The following is a 23,078-nucleotide window of genomic DNA, read 5'->3' on the forward strand; positions in this document are numbered from 1 at the left end:
CCATATTTGTTTATTACAGATTATTGCACGCAGGTTTCTAGCTGTACCAACAGAACCAAACTAGAAATGAAGCGAGGAACAAGGTTCAACATCAGAAACGACGGGATAAAAGTTATCCTGCGAGTAGCCACCATTCTACCGTTCACTCAGAAGCACATACTGTACACACACAGTGTGTGGAATGATCTGTACAATAAATATTCATACCTGCTTCACATGCCACTATTTATGTTACAACAGAGTAATCACAATGTACATGTACATACATGAGATACATGTGAGGGGGAGTAGATGTCAAAGGATGAAAGCTGTGTTATTACACACACAGAAAACACCAGTCGCACAGATTCAAATAAGCACCGTCTAGTAAAAGCCTGATGTCTCACTGCAAAGTGCTCCAAACTGAAGTGCAAAAATAAAGAATTTACATGACAAGCTCAGGAAGTTTCTTCCTGCAACAGATACCAGTCTCTCTCTCTCTCTCTCTCTCTCTCACACACACACACACACACACACACTCATTCAGGTCAACTGCTATAAAAAATGTAGGAAGTAGATCATCTTTATCTTATAAATATCCCCCACTTAGCTACAGTTAATCAGTTAAATAGAATCAAAAACAGTGTTGTTCTTCACACATGTTCGTGAACCACACTGCTGGCCGAGGTAAACACCTTTCACATCCATTATCTTCTGTCCTCTAGAACCTGGCCTGTGTGTTCAGACAAAAAGTAAAGCTCATTTTTACACACAGAGGAAAATACACAAGAATAAAGGCTCATTCCCGCCGGCCGTTGTGAATTGCACAACACAAACACGGCAATGAGCATGTTCATTTTTTTTTCATTCAGGATAATAATTTGTGTCGCGTGTATCAAAAGCCTAACAGCGATGAGAGTCTTCTGACGTTCTGAGGTTGCAGCAGAAACTCAATTGAAAAATGAAACATTTTAAAATTAAGTTCAAAATTTCATCTTTGTATGAACCTGCATCATAATGTAGTTATTTCAGCTTCCTGTCACTGTTTTTAATGCTGTTAAATCACGACAAAATCCATTTATTATAAGTAAGTCAGATTTCAGCCGATGGTGTCCATCAGAGAAATCCTGGTACTGATCCTAGCTAACAGCTCTTCAGACTGGGCACTGGTCGGCCTCAACCAGCCCGACACAGATCCTGGAGGAGGAGGGGAAATGAACCCAGCTGTGTGAATCTCAAGATAACATGACGAGCACAGATGCTTCAGCCTCTGGTTTTCTGACATACCTGGATGAGCGAATAGACGCTGGTTCTGTTAACCACACATTTTTCCCCCATCAAACTTTTTCAAGTGACGCAGGGCTTAGATTCACTTTTTGTCTGAACACACCTTGACAGTGCAGGGCAGCAGTGTTTCCCTCAGCGGTGAGTCTGCTGAGTGACACTGCCAGACCTGCCACGCAAAACTACAGAAGAGCGTCAAAGCCACGGCAGGACGTCTGTCTGTCAACTGTGATGGATGTTTACATTGGAACGTTTTGGTCTTCGTACTGCCGGCCTGTTTGTGTTTTCCAGATTAGCCGGACTAACCTGGAGTTCACTTGGCAGATCTGATCTCCCATTAATCATGTCAGTGTCTTCACGGGTCTCAGCAATTAGCTTAGTGAAACATTGTTATCATTGCCCTTAGAAATGTAAGTTATACAAAACTGAGTTGTAAGAAACTGCAAGTACGCTAAAAAATTAGCTTATTTAATTGGCCCCACACACTTTCCCCCATGACAGCCTCCAGAACAGCATTTAGCACCGTTGAGTGCAAACTGAGTGAGGCGTGCACCACTGTAAGTCAGACGAGCTGCTCTGTTTGGATCAGAATCATCAATCAAGTTATTGACCCTGAATGTTTGTTTGAACGAGAGCTGCCACTTTGTAATTCGATGATTTGAATCATCAGAAGGAAAAAACCCCAAAGCAGACTCACATTCTGTCAGTCGAATCTCTGCACTTTATGCTTTGGCTGCATCTTTGTATAATGCAGGGACAACAGCAGGGCCGGCTGTAAACCTTACAAAGCTTCAAAGTGACCCCTCTGTGTGTTTTTCACCGGAAGATGAATTATCAGCAGAGGTATCATCCTCTCCAAAACAATCTGAGGCATTAATCAAGTTTGTTTGGGCTTCAGGGACTGTCAGCAAAGATGCAGCCTACTTTAGCTCCCTAGCTGACTTAAGTCCTTTATCTGTTTAAACGCTTAAGTTAAAAACGATGACAACTTGTCTTGAAACAGAAAGAAAGTAGTCGCCTGAAAATGTTTTATTAGCTTATGGAAAACTTAGATAAACGTAAACATGAGACTCATGTAGGCTGAAATAAGAGTTTGCTTCGGTGCTGAACCAAAAGAAAAAGAAACAAATTGTTGAAACTTTGTATGAAAGTCAAATCTGATTCGTCTGACAAAATTCTGAGTTGCTTACAGCCCTAGTTTGAACCTATCTGGTGTTCTCTGCCTGCCTTCACACTCTCTTACTTCACAGGAACTTTTTTTGCTGTGGCTGATTTGTTGTGTTTAATCCTCCAGCCCACCAGGTGGCACTCAATCACAGACAACTACTGTTTGCCTTGACTGCACAGAACTAACAACATCTCATACGCAGGGGTCAGAATTGGGTTCTCAATTTTAGCAAAGCAACATTTAGTGTTGCTGTGTTGTCCGCTAACATGAGGTGCTAGTGCACATCATGCCTGTTGAGCAAGCTTATGTCTGGGCCTCCGGCAGGGACCGGCCAGGCTCAAATGGCACTGATGGCCCGGCTGCTACTAGTCCGTTTGAGCTGTGACAAAGTAGAGCTTTGGTTGCTGTGGCGGCTGCTGTTGTTGACGAAGTGTTGCCACCAGTTATGGTACCGTTGAGGTTCCGGAAAGGGCGCTGCCGTGGTAATGAAGCCCTTCGGCGGGGGGTAGGCACAGCAGCTGAACCACGGAGGCACACCAAAGGGAAACTCACCAGACAGCAGCCAGGACAAGAGATGACCTCATCCTGCTCAGCGGAGCTGCTCGGTTCAGAGGACAGGGCCTGGGCTCTGCTGTAACCATTAGCACACCCACCTCCACCCCACTGCACCTGCTGGCCAATCACAGCTGCCGAGCCGTTGTTGTTGTCCAGTCGTGGCAGAGGAGGTAAAGAGGGTGGTCCGTTGGAGATGGGAAGTCGCCAGCCATTGGTCGGTAGGGATGAGGAGGAAGTGGAGGTGAGCAGGGCTCTTCCAGGTGTGGACTTTAAGACTCCCTCTGCTGGCTCCGGAGACTTGGTACAGTCCATGGGTTCTGTTAGACACACACTCTCCTCTTCCTCCTCGTCCTCCTCCTCTAACCGCTCCAGAGACACCATCTCCAGCCCGACAGGAAGACCTGAGTCCTGTCCCATTTCACGCTCCTCCTCCTTTAACAACTCTTTCTTCACAGTTACCTTTATGAGGTCTACCTGCAACCTTTCATCCCTCCCTGACTTACTCTCTCCTTTAACCGCTGTCACTCTGATGTCCTCGTCCTTTTCCTCCTCCTTTCCTTCTGAGTCGTTTGGCAAGGCTACAGTCCGGCTGAGCTCTGGGGTACAGGGGAGCGACCGGCATCTTCTTGGCGGCACTCTGGCCCCCGGCATCCCCCTGAGGAGGTGGGGGGAGGCACACGGGTCACGAAGAGCTGGGAGGGTGAAGGTCAGGGAGATGACGGACTTGCTGGGCGTGTCTAAGAGCTTACATCTGCCCCCGTTCAGGTCCTGTCGGAGAGAGAAGGGGTTTACCCGGGCTGGGGTCCCATGGAGAGGAGGGGTCAGGGTTGCGGGGGGTAACATGTCTGACTGGCTCCTGGCCAATCCTTGCCGGTGCTGGCTGCGGTCACCAGGTTGACAGGGAGAGCTGAGACGCCGGTACGGGCTAACGTCTGCTGCCACTAGCTCTGCGAGAGAAAGAGAAAGAAAAAACCTGTTAGTCTGTGACACAAAGAAATAACAACAGAAATGTGTAAAACATCCTGTCAGTAGTGTTTGTTGTTTCCTTAACTTGGTGCCCAAATAGCCTCGAAGGTTTTGAGGTACCTTTATTAAAAGTTTGTGCAAATATGCACTTCTAAAGCACAATATCTGCTGACATGATGAGAGCCTTAAATTGCTGCTGCTTTACACCTTGATTTCATGGTCTTAAAGAGAGCCGGCATCAAATATCCCTAAATTAAAGGGGGATTCTTGGCCATATTTCTACATGTTGGGTCATGTGACAAGGGATCAAAATGACTAATAGAAATTGTAATTGCTTTAACCTGCAGCAACAATATGGGCTGTAATGGCTGCAACATAATCCCGGATGGTAAATGTGCCCAGTCTAAGTTATTCTTGGTGTCGGACAACATTACAGAAAAGATCCCATCAGACATCGACTTTTTGTTAAAGAGTAAGGTCTTATTGTGTTTATCAGATTCAGCTGTTACGTTGCTCTCTTCACAGCCACCAGACTCCATCGGCAACAGCTGTTATTCTAACTTCCAGAAAAGGGGAGTTGCTGGTCTACCACTGCCTCTACCTCTACCTGTTAGTTTGTTCTTTGTTATTGTTCGACTGTGGGTTTTTAAATGGTTAGTTCAGAACGAACACGAACACACTATAACACAAACAAACTAATGGAGTCTGGAGGCTTTAAAGAAAGTGATGCTGGTGTCCAAAAAAGCATCTAAGTCTTTAAAAAGGTCTATCTCTGTAGGGATCCTATCTGTAATGATTTTAGACAGTTGGGCACATTAAACCCAAACTACTACATAGCAGCAAGTACAGCCTGTTCATGGCTGCCGACTGAAGCAATCTACTGAAATAGTTGTAAAAACCTTTGAATTGAAAAGATAAATTGTGCCCAGGTTCAAAAATCCCATCATTCCCCTTTAAAGAGAAGAAGAGGGGTTCATGTGTTCATCCTCGCTGGATCTAAGGCGGCTGCACAGTTATTTGAAATGAATAAACACCATTGTAATGTCTCCACCCAAAGTGACGGGGCTGTAAATAATGCATTTTTACATAAAGTGAAAATAATGAACGTGATATTCTTACCGAGTGCGATGGGCTTCTCTCCCTCTTCTTCTCGCTCTATGCCCTCGAGTGTGAAGACAATGTCAGAGAATGAAGGACGCCTCTCTGCACTCATCTGAAAGCAAGACAAACAAAAAAGATACACATAAATATATATCGTTTGGACAAATCACATTCATGAGTATCGTTAAATCATTAAAACCATTTACCACAAAACTTTTAGTCCCAGGAACATTTTTCAAGTATTTTAAGGTTCCTTCAGCCTGTTGTCGTCTGTGTTTTAAACGCTGTGGTTGAGCAAGATGAGCCTCTTTCACACATGCACCTGAACATTTCCTGACAATGAGAGGTGAGCTGCAAACTTGCGTTTTGTATTTTTTCACCCGAGATCTTGTTTTCACTGCAGCAGGTGAGCCGCGCCTGAAGGAGGCTCGTCGTTAAAGACGTTGCAAATGATCAAAATCGACTCATGAGACCGACACTACACGGCTGCACATCTTATAACAGAATAAGAAGGTCAGTATTTAACAGAACACATCGTATCTCAAACAATGCAGGAGGGTCATACCAGCAGATGTGCGTGTGTGTGTGTGTGTGTGTGTGTGTGTGTTTGTACACTTACATTACAGCAGGTGACAGCGAGGCTAAAGAACACCGGTGGACAATCCCCAACCATGTTCTCAAATGCATCCACGTCCAGACCAAAGTCCTGCACAAAAACACAAACGCACACATGCAATTAACTTTTCAATCTCTGCAGCTCGACTGTGAACCAGAGCCAGGACAAGAGACCACATTAGTCCAGTATTAACTGCCCTGCACTAGCTTCCTTTTACATTAAGACTAGATTCTAGGGTCCTCCTTGTTTACGAGCTCTTAATGGGGTAGGACGAAGCTACATGGCTACCCTATTGTTAAGCACTTTGAGCTGCCATGAAAGGTGCTACAGAAATAAGTATTATTGCTATTATTACGTAGCGTTTTGGTGACTTGGTGGAATTGTTCTTGTCTTGTTGTTACAAATATGAAATAAAGAATCACTGCACATCAAATGTAAATAACTGTAAAATGTAACGAATAAAATTGTATAAAAAATAGAATGACACCTTACAGGAATCAGTTGTGTACACACACACACACACACACACACACACACACAACGAACTGCACCTAGTGTCTATGAGTCTAAAGAGCAGTTTGGACTAACCTCTGTCCGCGGTAAGAAGTCAGGATCCGCTTCAATCCGGGCAATGATCTCACAGAGGATGATGCCGTATGCAAACACGTCCACCTGAGCGGAGGGGAGGGAGTCAAGACACCACACTTCACACAAGACCGTTGATACCAGTGAGAACAGTTCTGGGTCACTGCAGCTGATATGTCACAAATACTACTGCTGTGAGAGTATGTAGGATTTAATGTGTTTTATATTCAGACTCCATCAGCACAAAGGACCCAAAACATACAAGTGTTAACAGCTCGAGTTTCGTGATTTTGTTCCATAATGTCTCTGCATTTTCCTTTTGGGGTCAGAGGAGCGCCATAACTAAAGTCATAATCTGTATGAGTGTAGTCTGTTTAGTCTGTTTTATTAGGTTAATGAAAATATTTGGAAATATAAAAAAGTAACCCATGTTACTCAAAGAAAACCAACAATAAACTTTGCTTAGACCATGTTAAATATTTTGTAATATTTTTAACTCTAGTTTAACTGTATGAATTTTGCATGCAATAATTAAAATACATTAAATATGGCAAAAGACTGACTCAAGTTTTTCTTGTAGGAACCTTTTTGGTACATACGGAGCCCAGCAGAATGTTCTTAGAGCCAGTGTCTAGAAAACCTTGAACCTTGATAAAAAAGCAGGTTTACCTTCTCATCGTACAGCTCTCCTCTCAGGACTTCAGGAGCCATCCAGTAGGGGGAGCCCACGATGGCCAGAGGCTGCTTCCCGACGCAGTCACTGCAAAGGAGCAAAGCCATCCAGTGAGGTCAAAGTCTCTGCACAGGGCTTTCTGTGAGGTTACACTATGATTTAAATATTATAGATGCTTTCCAAAAACTAAAAGTAGTCTCCGCTAGTATATTAAAATATAATCCATTGCAACAAAGACGTAATGAAGGGTCATCACATGTCTGCTGAACCGTTCTTCAACCTTTTTGTTAAAGATGAGGATGATTTAACCTCAAAATGACTTTACATCTCTCTCTTCAGAACCACCAGACTCTACTTACACAAACAGAACTTTTACCTTGTCAAACAAATTACTATTATTAATAATTATTACTTATTATTAGTATTACTAGATTTTTGTAACACAAAACAACACAAACAAACTAACAGATTGAGGCAGCAGTAGATCAGAAACCCCTGTGTTCTGCAAGGTAAAATCACTGTTTTCATCAATGGAGTCTGGTGGCTTTGAAGAGAGCGATGTAACAGCTGTTTCTGGTTAAAAAAAATCTTCTTCCTCTGTAACAAAAAGGTCTGTCTCTGTAGGGATTGTTCCTGTAATGTTGTCACACACGACAGTATAGGACATAGGACGACAACATAAACTCCCCCCGTCCACTGACCTGTAATCAGGGATCTTCTCTGCCAGGCCGAAGTCTCCCACCACAGCAGTGAACGTGCCGGTTTCACAGCGGACCAGACAGTTCTGCACAGGAGGAACAGGAGGTCCTTGTTATCTCATTAATCACTCTGTAACATCAGTCCTCTGCTCTTAACTGTTGTTCAGGTGACAACTGTAAAACTTACAGTACACTTGGACTTGTTAAGTTATTAAAACATTTGGAAATATAGAGAGAAATTTAAAAAAAGAATAAATAAATGTTCCTTTATTTTCACATTTATTTGTTCCTTTATTTCGTTTATATTCTAAATATAGATATTTACTTATTTTATACATGTAGTGTTATAATTTAGTTCAAATTCATGTCATTTATTTTTATTTTGTCATTTTTATATCATTTCAAATACTTTTTATGCCCTGCCATTTTTCTTCCCATATTGTGCTCGCTATTTCTTAACGGGTCAAGCTGTCAATCATCCGGCTCTAGGCGGGTCTTCCTGTCCAGGCTTTTAATGACATTATGTCAAATTATATAGATTAAATAAAGTAAACTTCATTTAAAGGAATAAAGATAAAAGAAATAAATGAAAATGCTTCAAGTTTTTATTTGTATTTCATTATTTAAACATATTGTTTTATCCATTAACAGATTTATTCATTATGCAGACGTCTCCGTGGTGGACATTTCTGCAGGTGTTTGAATCGAGTGCCCTGATGCCTCTTCAGGTAAAAGCAAGACATTAAGTACTGTTCAGAAGGTTTAATTAGACAAACAGAATCATTAATTCCTTTCAGAAGTGGAAAACACCTCGTACTCAGACACAGGATGTTACTGCTCTGGCATAGCATGTCTTCCCTGTGTGCGGTACCTTGGAGGTGAGGTCTCGGTGGAAGATGCCCTTGCTGTGCAGGTACTGCAGCCCTTGGGCGATGTCCAGAGACAGACCGATCCTGACGCTCCACGACAGGTACAGATCGCTGTCCAGGAGCTGCTCCAGGTTCCCTCCGTTTATATACTACGGAGAGAGAGAGAGAAGACAAGAAGAGAGGACAAGAAGAGAGGGGGCGGGGTCAGCTTGTGTTGACACGGTTCTCTGCTGAATCCACAATACACACACAGCTTCACTCAAACAGCTTCAGGACGCGCACACACACGTTTAGATTTGTGTCATTCAACCTCAATCATTTTACTTACGCAGGCATGACAACAAAGGTTATCTTATTACGCGTTATCACAAAGCAGGCTTGGGCTGTACTCTGTGCTATTGTAATGTTTCAGTGCCTGCAGCTGCTGATGAATCATCTCTTTAATCCTTTATCTGACTGTAACGTTGAAGGTTTAGGATACGTTCTTTTTCCCCACTGTGTGGGAACAATAAGTGTACTTTATCTTTTAATAATGGCTCAAGAGTCTGAGTAGAAAAATTACAGAAATAGTCAAAACAAGGCTAGGTCAAAACCTAGCATGTGGCTGACCAGGCTATCCAGAGCCATATAGACAGAGAGTCGCGTCAGTGGAGGTCCAATCATGATCTGCCATTGAGATGTCGTGACTCTCTGTCTCTACGGCTCTGAAGGTCAGTCAGTCAGTCAGTCACATACAGAGCCGTGTGTGGCGCTGACCCCGGCGGTCAGCCAAAAAATAAGCAAGATATACACCTTTCACTTATAGAGAAATGGCTGTGGTGGGAGAATTGTATGTTTAATGTTGTATGTATGTATTGAGCATAACAATATATTTGAGAAGATATAAATATAAATCTCCTGTTTTGATGGTCAATGATCACAATGAGATGATCTACATCTGTTCGGATACATTTAAAGGTTAAAGGTGAATTCAGGGATGTGGGAGAGGGTTGGGAAACAAGAAGACCCAACGATACCATATTATCGTGATACTTTAGTCACAATACGATATTAATGCGATTTCAAACATTCTAGTATTACAATAAGATATAGATTATTATGCGATAAAGAGCCTTTTCTGCAACGATTTTTATTGCAGCAAAATGGGCTTGTTATAAAAACGGTCATAAAAACCTGTTAGTCTTAAAGTTCAGGGACCCGACAAACCGAACCTGCTTTAGAGGCTAGTTTGTCCAACTCAACTGAAAGCACAGTGTGTGTCCTGGACCTACAGGTATTTCCCATGATGCAACAATGTGGCAACTTTTCAGCAACTGGGGGACTTGAAAAGTAAATTACTAATGTTTATAAAAGCTTAATTTACATTTTCATTAATACCTTAGAAATTCAGAGTATGAAAGATCAATACTTGGCGTTTGTGTATCGATTAAATATTGCGGTATTATTATGCTGTATCGATTTGATCCCCACCCCGGGTAAACGCGAGAGGAATGTTCAATATAACAAAAGAAACTGAGCTTAAAAAGAAGAAAAACGACACATTTGTTTGATTGTTTGTTTCATAGTCGAACATATTCTTTACCTGAGGCTTCACAGTCTCCTCCACATTGTTCTCACATCACTGAATTCACCATTAACTCCTCACCCGGAGAGTGTCTGATGTTTATACGTATGAAGTGTAATTTTGGACCCTTAAAAGAGGAAAGGGATCAAGTTTTCTGTGGGGTCATGCTCGGTTCAGCCCATTGTTTTTGCAATAGCTGAACCTTTAAAAATGTTCAGCCCCCCAAAAAGTAAATTGTACCAAGTTTCATGTTTTTATGAAAAGGTGCACGTCACCTGGACTCTTTGTAAACTACCATCATCACTAACAGATCCATCGTGCCAATGGACAGTTTGACAGGAATCTTTTTGACTTTTGTTGTTGCAGCTGTGTATTCATTAACGTGCTTCATGCCACAAATATGTTTGTGTACGAATGAAACAGGACAGGTTGAAAGAGAAACGGCGAGGGAGGCAACTCTAAAGAAATCTGACAATTTTAAAGACGAGAGCGTTGGTGTTACCTCGGTCAGGGCGTGGAGTTGACCTTCATGCACACAAACCCCAAGAAACCTGAGGAGGTCCAGAAATATGATGTTAAACATACAACACTTCATATTTTATATGATGCTACAGATTAGAGCTGCAATGATTTGTGTATCAAAGGAATATTAATCACCATCAATTTATCTGAGTAATTTTACAAGCAAAAACAGATTCACTGGTTCAGACTTCTTCACCCTTTAGCACATGAAATCATCTTTTCCACAGAAGGTTTTGAGACCTCTACATGATCAGTGTGATCATTTGTTTCCCTCAAACACCTGATGAATACAACCAGACGCATGTAGTGAACATATAAATCACCAGGAAGCAGAATATCAGAGCCAGAGGAGCTTCGGATGAGACATCAAACATGGAGGTCGTCAGTTTGTGACCCACACGAGTTTTAAAAAGTTATGGCTAAAAAACTTTAACTGATACTTCAAGAGGAATATTTACAGGGTGGAAGCAACATAAAATGACTTAATATTATTTATTATCATTTTATAGTAAAATCGTCTCGTGTGTATCACATTAGAAAATTTTAGCACTTTATGCATTCAATAAAACTTTTGATTGTGTAAGTAAACTAATTCAAGGTTTAAATTCTATAATTGAATATGTTTAAAGTGGAAACTGAGATATGTATAGCCTATATTGTAATGTTTTTATACATGCAACCTGCTGTATCACCATAATGGATGAGGAATTGGCAAACGTGCGTATACCGTAAATTCTCAAATAGTGGGCGGGGCCTTTCTTTACCTCAGCTACAGAGGGTATCAGGCCGTTACATGGACCAGGCCTATGTTAGAGAGAGTCTCTCTGTACGTGTGGTTCTGTCTTCCTCCGCATATTGCAGAACCCTTTCTTTGAATTTGATGTTTAACTTTTGCTCCTCAAGCTCGCTGTCTCCTTCGTGTTGTGGAAAATTATGTGACTTGTCTTGCAAGGTGCTTGAACTTTAAATGTAGCTACTGCCACCTTGTGACATTTGTACGTTATTACAATAGTTTAGTTGAGGTATTACACCAGGAGTGACTAAAACAGTACACTTTGGGGGGAATTCACCACTGATAGCTCCATAAACTGTGCATCATTTGCCCCCGCTATGTGCTCCGTCTCAAGGTCCGATTCACAAGTTTGCTCTTGTTTTGTGTCTGATTGTGGAGAGCAGCTGTCTGCACCGTCACTCTCTGCAGCACTGTGCTGCGCTCTCAGGCATTAACGGAGCTCCACACTGACGGAGCTCAACTCATCCACAGATCGACGATGAGCAGGGAGAGGAGGGGGCAGCTCTTTTAACAGTTTATTGTTAAGTCTAGACTTGACAGGTGTTTGCTAGTTTCACACTCTGTAACGCAGCTTCATTTCTTAAACGAGCGCGCAACAGCAGCTCGTTGGGGTTCCGAAGGTTGAGCCTCGCACAGATCACACAAAAGGTGGAATTGCCTTTGTGATCAGTGTAAAACTCAGAGCGTGACAGCCCTTATAATAGCTGCGCTGCAATTACCACCAGCTCTCTGCAGGCGGTAATATTCTCACTCTAACTGCACGGTGCTGTTAGCACTGGCGTTTGTGGATTAGGTGCTTTTTGCCGCGAGGCTCATTTGCATTGAAAGGGGCCAAATTTGTTTCATGTTGACTCATTTAAATATGCACAAACAGCACCGGAACACAGAGACGCTGTTTGCTCTGCAGCACACTTTGGGGTTCATTCAACCCGCTGCGTGTGCTCGGAGAATGAGGCGGAGTCTTTACGTGTCATTTGCACGGGTTTAGTGGAATCCGCGCAATCCTCTAGTGAGTTCCCCCGAAGACTTTAGATGAGTAATCCACAACAACAAGGTGTTGATTTGTTAAAGTAACATGATTGTATGATTATTGCCTCAGATTTGTAAATAAATAGGATGATTAAATTCATCACGCATAAATAATAAAATACATTTAAACATGATTTGATTTGACTCTTTTATTAACTTTTTTCCCGGCCTGTGTTTGGTTAATTGTTTGTACCACGTCCCCGGCTATTTATAGAGAGACGGCTTTCATTTGACTACCGGCTGTTATTTGAGAATTTACGGTAATTTTCTTTTGCAAATTAATTTTCCCTAAAAAACGTTGTACAACATTGTAACATTGTAAAATGACACAAATGTTCTTTTCTAAGTTTGACTTATCTGAGTCTAAGGGGTTAATTAAATCAAATATGAAGACTGTTGACGGGTGAAAAGAAGAAATCTGAAGACACCTCTTTGGGCTTTGTGAGAATATAAAAGTCGAGATCTCGAGAAAACAACCAGAAATAACCTTTGTTACCACGGTTATCACAGGAAAACAGAGTAAATAAAATGTATAGATGCATGTCCGCTTTGGGCTTCCGTACATTACACTAAAAGTCTTTTATGCCCGGAGTGGACAGACAAACATTGTGACCCACCTGAGTATGTTGGGGTGGCAAAGCCTGTTCATGAGCTGCACTTCTCGTAGCATGTTGGCTTTGTTGCTAGCCAGCGTGTTCATTTTCAGCGCCATCACCTGCCCTGTGATCCGATGCTGCACCTGGGAAACAACCAGAGGAGGTTTGCAGTGAGACAGCAGGTCACACAGAGGGAGATAGAGAGGAGCTGCTTCACCAACAGGAGCGACAGTTAGCATGTTTTACTAGCTCAGAGATTCAAACAGCTAGAACTCATCTGAGCCAGCATGAAGTCATTTAAGCATTTATTATATATATTATATATATTATATTATCTGACAACAAGAAACAATTATTTATACTTTAATCACTTCTACTTGTAACAGCAGATTCAAGCAGTAAGCGATCTAATTTACGAAGGCGTTTTTAATGTGCAGATGTGACAAGGTGGAAGGTGTTTTTGCACCTGTGCACCTGTGCCCTATTTTTGCATGATTTAGTGTCCAACTGTCTATCCATCTATCCATCTATTCATCCATCCATCCATCCATCCATCCATCCATTATCTACACTGCTTATCCTGTTCAGGGTCGCGGGGGGTTAGGAGCCTATCCCAGCTGTCATTGGGCGTGGTTACACCTGGACTGATTGCCTGTCAATCACAAGGCTGACACACAGAGACAGACAACCTTTCACACTCACAGTCACACCTACAGGCAATTTTAGAGTCACCAGAGAAGCTAACGAGCATGTTAGCTCCAAACTCCACACAGAAAGGCCCACTACGTCTGAACTGGGATCCGAACTAGGAACCTTCTGGCTGTGAGGTGAGAGCGCTAACCACTGTACCACCGAGGTGCAGGTGTGTGGAGAAAAAGGCTTATCTGCGGGGTGTCTTGTTAGGGAGATTGTAAGAAATCTGTGGTTGTCAACTGGTGGGTCGGGACCCAAAAGTGTGTCGCGGATGTGTGCTTGAAAAAAAAAATTAGTTGTTGCAAAAAGTCAATGCTGCGCTTTTATTTTGAAAGACATGGGTTTCCTATGACATGCGTGCAGTAGTAATGTAATTAATTCACGCTCCATGTTTCCACTGATATTGTAATCCCAGCTACAGTTACATTCCTGAAACCTGATAAGCCCCACAGTAGTTGCACCTATGGTGCGCTTTTTTGGTTTATTTCTGTTGAAAAAAGGCGGCAAACTGAATGAACTGCAGAATAAATGTGTTCCTCTGAGACAATGCCACCTGCTGGTCACATTGTACTGTGTGCTTTGTTCCGTCTCAGGTCCAAACTGCACAATTTTTCATTAAATAGATTTGAGTGGTTGAAAGATTTCAGTTATTTGGGTTGAGATTTATCATTAAGGAGGCGGTGGTGGGAACCACTGAACCAAATCATTAGTCTCTGTTTTGGTTGAAAAACCAATGTGCACTCACACGTCTGTTTTTATTTTTTCCACCATGCTCGCTTCTGGAGTAACGCTGGAAGTGACGATGCTGGGAAGAAACCAGCCTACTAGTGTTACAGCGACATCTACAGGAGCGGAGGATTGTTGTGATCACAGGAATGTGAGGGAAACATAAGATTGTTAAAATCCGTTAATGTGATCACGAAGATTTTCATGTAAATAAATGTCTGTTAAGACACCATCTATCGCCGAATGAGCTAACACAATGATGACTGAGCCTGTGGCCCACTGATGAAAGCCTTTGCATTGGCAGTATATAGTATTATCACAGACTGGGTGTCTGGTGCGACTCTTGCAGAAAAAAATCTCAAGCGGCGCCCAGTTAGTGACGCGTTTTCCATCAGCCAGCAGTGGTTGGTCTGTCAGAGAGGGTAGGCGGAGCTAAGCGGCTGCTTTTCCGCTCTCTGCAAGTGTTGTGAGTAAACAGTAATCTACTATGGCTGAACAAACAAAGAAAAGATGGATGACTACAGATACAACTTCAACAAGAAGTGAAACTCCAAAGAAGAAGAAACAAACTCGACGCTCAGATGAAGCAAACAGTCTGAAAAGGAAAGAGACCGTCAGCCAGGAAAATCAAGAGTTACAACCGGAGCCGACCGTGGACGTCACACATGCAGCACTGTCTGGATATCTGGGAGGTGTGCTCCCGCAGTTACCGTTTATCGCCAAAGAGAACGACACTGAGGTCATACTTTTCTACATGGATATTTTTGCACAGCCTTAGTATTGATACTAGTTTCATTAGCTTTGAAACTTTGTCTGAGCGCAGACAGAGAGAGCAAACAATCCTGACAACAGGTTTTATTTACCCCTCCATCATTCCCCAGAAAATAAGCATTAATACGCTGATATAACCCGTACCTGGTGACGTTAAAAGCTGCAACCTTATTTTGCTAATAAGAGAGAACTGATGGCAACATGTCCGTCAGCTTTGAGAACCCAGTCATTCACACTCACACAATTTCACTTGCAGAAGCAGAGAAATGCTGCTCTGTAGAGCTCTGCTGGCTGAGGTGGACAAAACAATCCATTCAGTGTCTGGACCTGCAAGTGCCTATGTGTGTGTGTACGCGCGTGTGTGTGTGCATGTGTGTGTGTGTATTAATAGCGTAGGACTAATAGGCTTTCTGGATTTCCCATCACTCCTCCTGATCTGCACAAATCCACCGGGCCATTACTGAGGCCTGGTCTAGCAGCAGGGAGGAGGAACACACACACGCCCTCGCACACGCTGACACACTGTGCACAGTTAACAGGAAACAGACGGCCACAGAAATCAGTCCCTCCAGGATTTTGCCTGAACTTCCTGTGATTGTTGCGGCATACAATTCCTGATTTTCCGGCAGCTTTTTTAAAAAGTTGCAATGAAAGTTGTGGCTTTTTTTCTGCGTACCACATCACACATCCACTGTGAGTGACTGGGACAAACACACTCCCACTAAGACATCTATTGGCTGAGCGAGCGTTCGTGTTCTGACATCACTTCCGGATAATTTCCGTGTCAAGACGCCAAATAAAACGCTGAAAAACTGAATGACGCTAAAATCAATAGCTATGAAAGCTCACTTCTCACTGCACGTGCACATTCAATGCTAGTCATATGTGCAAAGGAGAATCCACATATTACTGCTCTTTATTTCATGTGCTGATAATAGAAAGGATTCCTGTCTGAATGCACAATGACTATTTAAGATCAGTGCTGACACAAACTTCAGTGACAGAGCCTCTGGTTGGTCAGTCGACTCAACACAAGGCATCAGGAAGCGGCTAAGTGGACGGCTAACAGTTTTCAGCACGTAAACAAGAATAAACGATCACAAGAAGACATCGAGTGTTGGATTCATTATCATGGGTTCACACTGTAAAGAGTCCCATTGATCCGAGTTCAGGTTAGGTATCTCTTTAAAGTGGGACAGTCAAATTGAAGCCTCGTTCGAACGGCGCAGCTTGATAGCAAAAAAAGTCTCCAAGTTCTGATGTCCGAGAACACAGTAAAATATGCCCTTCAGTGTAACACAGCCGACCTAAGTCTTTCATCGCAACTTCCTGGAGGGACATAATAACCCTAATAAACGGTGACACTGTTAATGCTGCTTCATATAGGGGGCATTTTGGGGGCTCATGAGGCTTTGGTACATTTAGAATCTTTGGTGTTTCCGTGCTTACATGTGGTGTCGGAATACCGGGAAAAATTAGCTCCATAGTGACAGCTCATTCATGCAGCAAGCTGGGAAGACAATTGGGTTCACGACTTTTGGAATTGACCAAGTGGTCATCATATGATGCCTCAACATGTCCGAAGTAAAGTAAATGTTGCATGTAGTCTGTTTAATCACTGTGTCCATGACAACAATAAGGAAAATAAATCTGTTTCCTTTTCTGATAAATAAATCTCTGCATGGCTCATGAATGTTCAGCAAACTGAATATATGGCTGTTTGTGATGCTATGAATATATAACCTGCGTAAGAACCCTGATATCATGCACACAGGTTAGGCTTTATTGGGCTGATCGCGCCGCAGACTGCGCCTCTGTGATCCACTTTTAAGTAGCTTTGATTTCATTTCTGTTGTCTGTTTTTGAATGTAGTCAGCTTTGGTGGTGATGAGATGAGAAAGCAGCAAGGCAGATAAAAGCCAATATTTTTAACGTTTCATATGATGGGACTTTAAAAAAATAATACTTTTCCAGAAATACAAACTGTTGGGTTGTTTTGGGTCGACTTAAAGGGTTTTATGACTTTTTTGCTCAATGTTTTGGCTGATCCGCATCAGATCTACGTAGAAAAGGAAACACATGAAAGTGACACTTTTAAGGGTTACACTACATTATTAATAAGGTGTATCCGTTCATCTGAATTTCTATTAAATATACAGATATTTTAGCATTGAAATGCTACAGTCCACAACGTATAATAATACACCGAGCACCGCTCCTCTGGTTTCTGATGTCTCTGTTTGTGGGTGTGAGTGTGTTTAATAGCTTTGGCTTCTTCAGATAAGAGCAGAGGAATGTGCCCTGGAATCCACTTTGTATAAACCCCCACCCTGAGCAAATACTCCAACCAGCATGTTACATGGCTTAACTGTGCATGGTCATGGCTGGGTGGATGATGATGCTGTGTTGAGTCGACAGATACTGTAAAAGGGTTGTTGACGTGACATGGCATTTTCACTGTCACACGATATAAAAATGAATATAATTACTATTTTAAAATGCTGTAAATGGTTTAACATTTTAGTGTTTTACATGAACCTGCTCTTTTAGAAACTGCTGTGCTGTTAGATTTTTTACATTTTTCGGCCAAATCTCAAAAATGTCCAATGATGTGACTGAGACCGTCATGGTTCAATAATTTACACCTGTTATAAATTTAAATTAAAACCCTCTGGCACAATTTTACAAATGTCTATTTTAGTTACTTGCAGTCATTTTTTTCCATCCATAAATGTCCAAAAGAAAAGGAACTTAAGACATTTGGTCACCAAAAACGATGTCCTGCAGTGTGACACCATATTTGGATTTTTAATCGGGCAATTCCATGGACATCTTCATTCAATTTAAGGACCCCGTTAAATTTGTTAACACTGAAGTCTCCTGCGAAGCCAGTGACGTGTGTAGATGGTCGGTTTCAGAGTTGTTCAAGTACTTTAATTTTTCTGAAGTACTATGTGTTAAGTTTGTTGTCCTTTAGTGTGACAGCAATAAATTATATTTTTTATCAACATTTTTTTTTTTTAAGTACATAATTTTGTAAAGTTATGCAAATCTGACTTGCTAACTGCTAATGGCAGGTTAGCTAAGAATAGTAGGCTCGTTAGCTGACACAAAAGGCTGAAACGTCGTCTGGTGTAACAGAAAATGTCCTCATGGTGTGACAGTAAAGAAGTCACACCATGAGGACCAAAACACAAAAGGACAAGACCTCTTGAAAAGCATCTTAAATTATGAAATAAGACTTTTTTAAAATAATTTTCCCTTTTTTAATGAAATATTTACATAAATTAAAACAATTTTCTGCATTTTTTTGACAAAACGTCTTTCTGACAAAATGGTTGATAGTGTTTTTGAGAATAATAAACTTTTTAATTGAACTCTTTAATTCAATAGTTGCAGTTTATGTCCTGTGGTGTGACATCATGTCCTGTGGTGTGACATCATGTCCTGTGGTGTGACACACATGAACGTACCCAAACAATTGTTTTTATCTTAAATATCTTAGATAACTGTGGAGTATTGCATTGGTAGGAACTATAATAATCACTCACGTTAATTAGGTATAATAAGTGACAGTTTTGAATGAAAGCAAAGTTTGACGAGCATTGATTAAAAAGTCTGATAACTCCACTAATTCACTTGGAAACTTTCATATGCTGTTTATGTATTATTTAAGTTTGATTTTTCTTGATTAATTCAATGTCGCACCACAGGACAAATGATCAGCAGAGTTCAGTAAAAGTGAGGAAAAATGGGGATAAAGAACTGAAAATGTTGGTGACCACTTATATTTTCTCAAAACTAAGATTCCAGACTTCATGAAAGTTTGCACCGTTTCTTCAAAACTGTATTTCTACAAACTAAAATTGTTTTAGAGGGCTTTTGTCAACAACCCAAAACCAGATAAGAAGTGGAAGAAGCCTCTTAGTTTCGAACGTGAAGCCAATGCGAAGGTGCCTTAAACCTGCATTCCTTCTGATGGCCACCAGGGGGCAACTGCACTGTTTGCCGAAAGATACCAGATTTAACAGAAGCAGATGAAAATGAGCCTACTTCTTAATTGATTACCTCAGTAAACATTTTTCTCATGAACCTTTTTGTCTGAATCGCTTGTTTCAAGTCTTCTTCGATACAGCACGATGTTGATTTTGTAAATCATGGTCCCATTTAGGGTGTAAAGCAGACTATATAGCAGGGTATGGTTTAGGGCCTCCTCCCAGTTGGATGTGCCCAGAAAACCTATAAAGGGAGGCACCCGAAGGCCTCCTAATCAAATGCCCGAACCACCTTAACTGGCTCTTTTCGATACGAAGGAAAAGCTCTTGTCCGAGCTCCCTCCGGATGTCTGATCTGATCTAAGGCTGAGACCAGACACCTGCAGAGGAAACACATTTTAGCTGCTTTCATCTGCAATCTGATTCTTTTGCTCACAACTCAGAACTCGCGTCCAAAGGGGAGTGTTGGAATATATATTGACTTAAAGATCAAAAGCTTCTCCTTACAGGGCAGCTTCCGTCTTCACTACGACGGTTCAGTGCAACGCCAGCACGACAGTAGACGCTGCAGCAGCCTGTCAGTCAACCGCAACGGTAAAGAGGAGTGTCACACTTCACCCCACCGTTCCAAGGCCAGGAGGAAGTCCTTGTTTCTCCTGTATCTGAGGTTCGACGGTGGGCCAAAGCATCCTTTCCAGCATCCTGGAATAACTCTCCCCAGGAGGCTGATTAGTGTGATACCCCAATAGTTGGAGCACATCTTCTGGTCCCCCCATTTAAAAAAGACCCAGAGTTTGCTGGAGGGATTGTTTATCCCTCAGGATTCCCCAGGAGGAGCTGAAAACATTGCTGGAGAGATTGAAATCTGGGCTTGCTTAGCCTTCTGCCACAAGACCTGACCATGGATCAGTGAAAGAAATTAGCATAGATCGGATAGATGAATGAATTGATGCTTTAGGGCGTCACTATTGTGTGATTGACAAGGGGCTACCTGGCAATCAGGAAAGGGACTTAGCAACATGCATCTACACTGACATCCAAATATGCTCTCTTCTGGCGACAAAAACCAAGATGGCGACGATGGGTGACGTCACTGTGTCTTTGTCGACTTCGTTAATACAGTGATTTCTTTTAAATAAAAACATAACTTCTGCTGTGTTTAAACTTCCTCAATATTGTGACATTCTGGAGCCCAAAACCACGGCTTTTGGAAATGTGCTTCCCTCATTCAATGTGCCCCCATCAGGTGAGAATTTTCTGGAAGCAACTTTGACTTGCAGGTGTTAACTCAACGTGAATAACTGAATACAGACACTGCTGACCATGTTGTCTGGGCTAGCTGCTGTTGTGCAGTTGCATTCTGAAATGTATGATGCTACTACTGCCCACATGCACAGGACAGAGGCTACTGTGATCCCTGTGTGTTATCAGCCCTATCAGCTTTATGTGTAGCTGTTTACACCGGCACGCACATGCTCAGTTTACATGACTGCTCGTGCGATCAGTGTTTCAGGAGCGTTAGAATGGGCGGAGATTAGTTCTGAAACGGTGCTGAAACTCTCGTCTGGACGGAGGTGTGTGAGTAATCTACTTAGGCTGATTGTAGGGCAGGTCCAGACTGTCACCACAAAGCAGACAGCACACACACACACACACACACACACACTTATACACTATCTGTGCAAACATCACAAACATGTATGAAAAACATGGATCCGCTGGAGTCTTTTTACAGACGACATTTTCCAGGTGAAAAACGTAACAGATACAGTTTTGTCAGTCGTTACATAACATTATGTATTATTGCTGTTTGTTGACTTGTTGCTTCTCTTGTTGATCTTTATGTCGAGCCTGCTCTTTTTGTATCTGCATATTTTCACTGCTTTTATTGCTGATTGTAGCATCAATGCTTTTATTACTGGTGTTGCTGCTTTTTAGCAGTTCTAGCGTCCTCTGGGATACATTTGGAAATGTCAGTGTCCCTGTAAAACAAAGAGACCAATAAAAAGGCAATGATCGGTGATTGAAGTATTGTCGTATTTTAGCATTCTGTTTAAAGATTTTGCTCCACAGTCTGAAGGTGGGGAACGCTAACCTACTTCTAACAATCTAATTACTTCTGTATCCAGGTCCTGCAATGATCCTCCTTTTTCTACTTTTAGCATCAACCAAAAAGAGCAAACACTTCTTCTTCTTCTTCTTCTTCTTCTTCTTCTTCTTGAACTGCATCAGCCTTTGTTTAAAGCAGTTCCTGAAGACAACAAGCAGCAGCAGTGAAACACTCAGATCCAAAGCTCTGCTCTTTGATCAAACAGCAGCTTTTCTTAATGGGATTGAGCTGCTCCGCTACAGGGGAAGTGATGCAGGTGGGGGGCCATTAACTTGTATAGATTAGACTCCCACCTTCCTGCTTCCTGGGAATTCAAAACAATAACAGCGCTGCATTAAGAAAAGCAAGCGGATGCACTGACGAGGGAGTGTTTCTTCAAGTGCAGGTGAGACAATGACATGCAAGAATTTCTGTAAAAGACTGGTGCGTTTTAAGGTTTTGTCAGGCTCCTAATAATATGAGGAGGAAGGATTTTAAACTTGCAGCAACATTTAAAGTTCAGATAAAGGAGTTCGGAAAATGACAGGAACAGAGAATGTTGTAAACGGAACAAGGTGCAAAGATGAACTCTTTTTTGATTTGGTAATGTTGTGTATTGTATATTAGCAAAGCCTGGGAAAAAAGAAAATACTAACTTGTAGAAGATAAAAGCCTCAACATTTAAAGGATTACACTTGAAAAACGTAACACAAAAATAAAGAAGGAGGAGGAGGAAAAGAACTATCTACATACATCATTAGTCTCATCAGCACCTGGACAAAATGAGTTGGGAAAATATCGGCATATTGGATACCGGCAAAAATCCAAGATGGTGCATCCCTGAATAAAAGATCACAGAGGATTCTTTAAACCACAGAGCGATTTCATTTCAGTCTGTCGACGTACCTTGAAGACCTCCGAGAAGAAGCCTGAACCGATCTTCTCACAGAAGAAGTCGTCGATGCGAGCCAGGCTGGACACGGCGCTCCTCAAGGCTCGATAGGAGGACGGCCGGATGCGGTTGGGCGCGTGGATGCTGTGGAGTGGCGGCTCATCCGGACCGCCGTGACCCTCCTCTGGATCGCAGAAGCAGCACTCAGCGTGGTAGTCCATCGTGCTTGTGCTGGCGGACCACCACCCTCCTGTTCCTTCCCACGTGGGAACCAAAAGGTCTGTTAGACCGCAGCAGTCCTGAGGCACGGGGGGATGGTGGCGGCCACCATCGTGGTGTCAGAATGATCCAAGCGTCTGCCGTGAGTTATATGGATGACCTTTGACCTTATAATATATCTATTCTACAAAATACTCTGACTACATCTGCTGAACAGGTCCATTATGGCAGAAGAAGGCCTAAAGTTAGTTCACAAATATAAAAAGATATGATAGATATGATTCTACTTTGATTAGCCTCAGATTAGTTTAGCGTCCGCTCAAGAATGTGAGGTAAAGGTGAAGAATAGAGTCCACCTTTCCTCTCAGGTTCATTCATCCACTCAACCAAAGTGCTCTTGAGCAAGATTCCAAGTGCAGACCAGCTCCAGTTTGCTCCCAGCGGCTCCTTCTCCCAGGAAAGTCTCATAAATGAAACGTGAAGTCACTTTAAATGATGCGGCAGCAGCTGATTTCCAGATTTCCCACAGCCCTTAAACGTCTCCTCAGCATTGTGTCAGTACGTGAGGGGGCTCGGTTCCCTCCGTCATCGCGTTAGTGTGGAGGCCTGATGATGGATGCTGCAGCTGCACGGTACCAGGGGAGGGTAGGAGGGCTGCCATGTAAAGAGTCCCTGCGGAAGTATCATAGAACTGT

General features: G+C 42.3%; 1 protein-coding gene across 1 annotated transcript; it reads right to left on the reverse strand.

The window, feature by feature from the left end:
- Positions 1-22,412, reverse strand: LOC138604969 (dual specificity testis-specific protein kinase 2-like). The gene is made up of 10 exons (XM_069677018.1): positions 22,179-22,412; positions 13,020-13,141; positions 10,561-10,609; positions 8,497-8,643; positions 7,629-7,711; positions 6,924-7,014; positions 6,258-6,341; positions 5,673-5,759; positions 5,072-5,165; positions 1-3,933 (listed from the first exon to the last, which is right to left on the reverse strand). Exons 1-10 carry the CDS (start codon positions 22,383-22,385, stop codon positions 2,735-2,737), a joined length of 2,163 nt encoding a protein of 720 aa, XP_069533119.1. The 5' UTR covers positions 22,386-22,412; the 3' UTR covers positions 1-2,734.
- Positions 22,413-23,078: the final 666 nt, after the last annotated feature.

The sequence above is a fragment of the Semicossyphus pulcher genome, unplaced genomic scaffold, assembly GCF_022749685.1.
Source record: "Semicossyphus pulcher isolate SPU_LCO1_2020_fin unplaced genomic scaffold, fSemPul1.0.p SCAF_27, whole genome shotgun sequence".
Taxonomy (NCBI): Eukaryota; Metazoa; Chordata; class Actinopteri; order Labriformes; family Labridae; genus Semicossyphus; species Semicossyphus pulcher.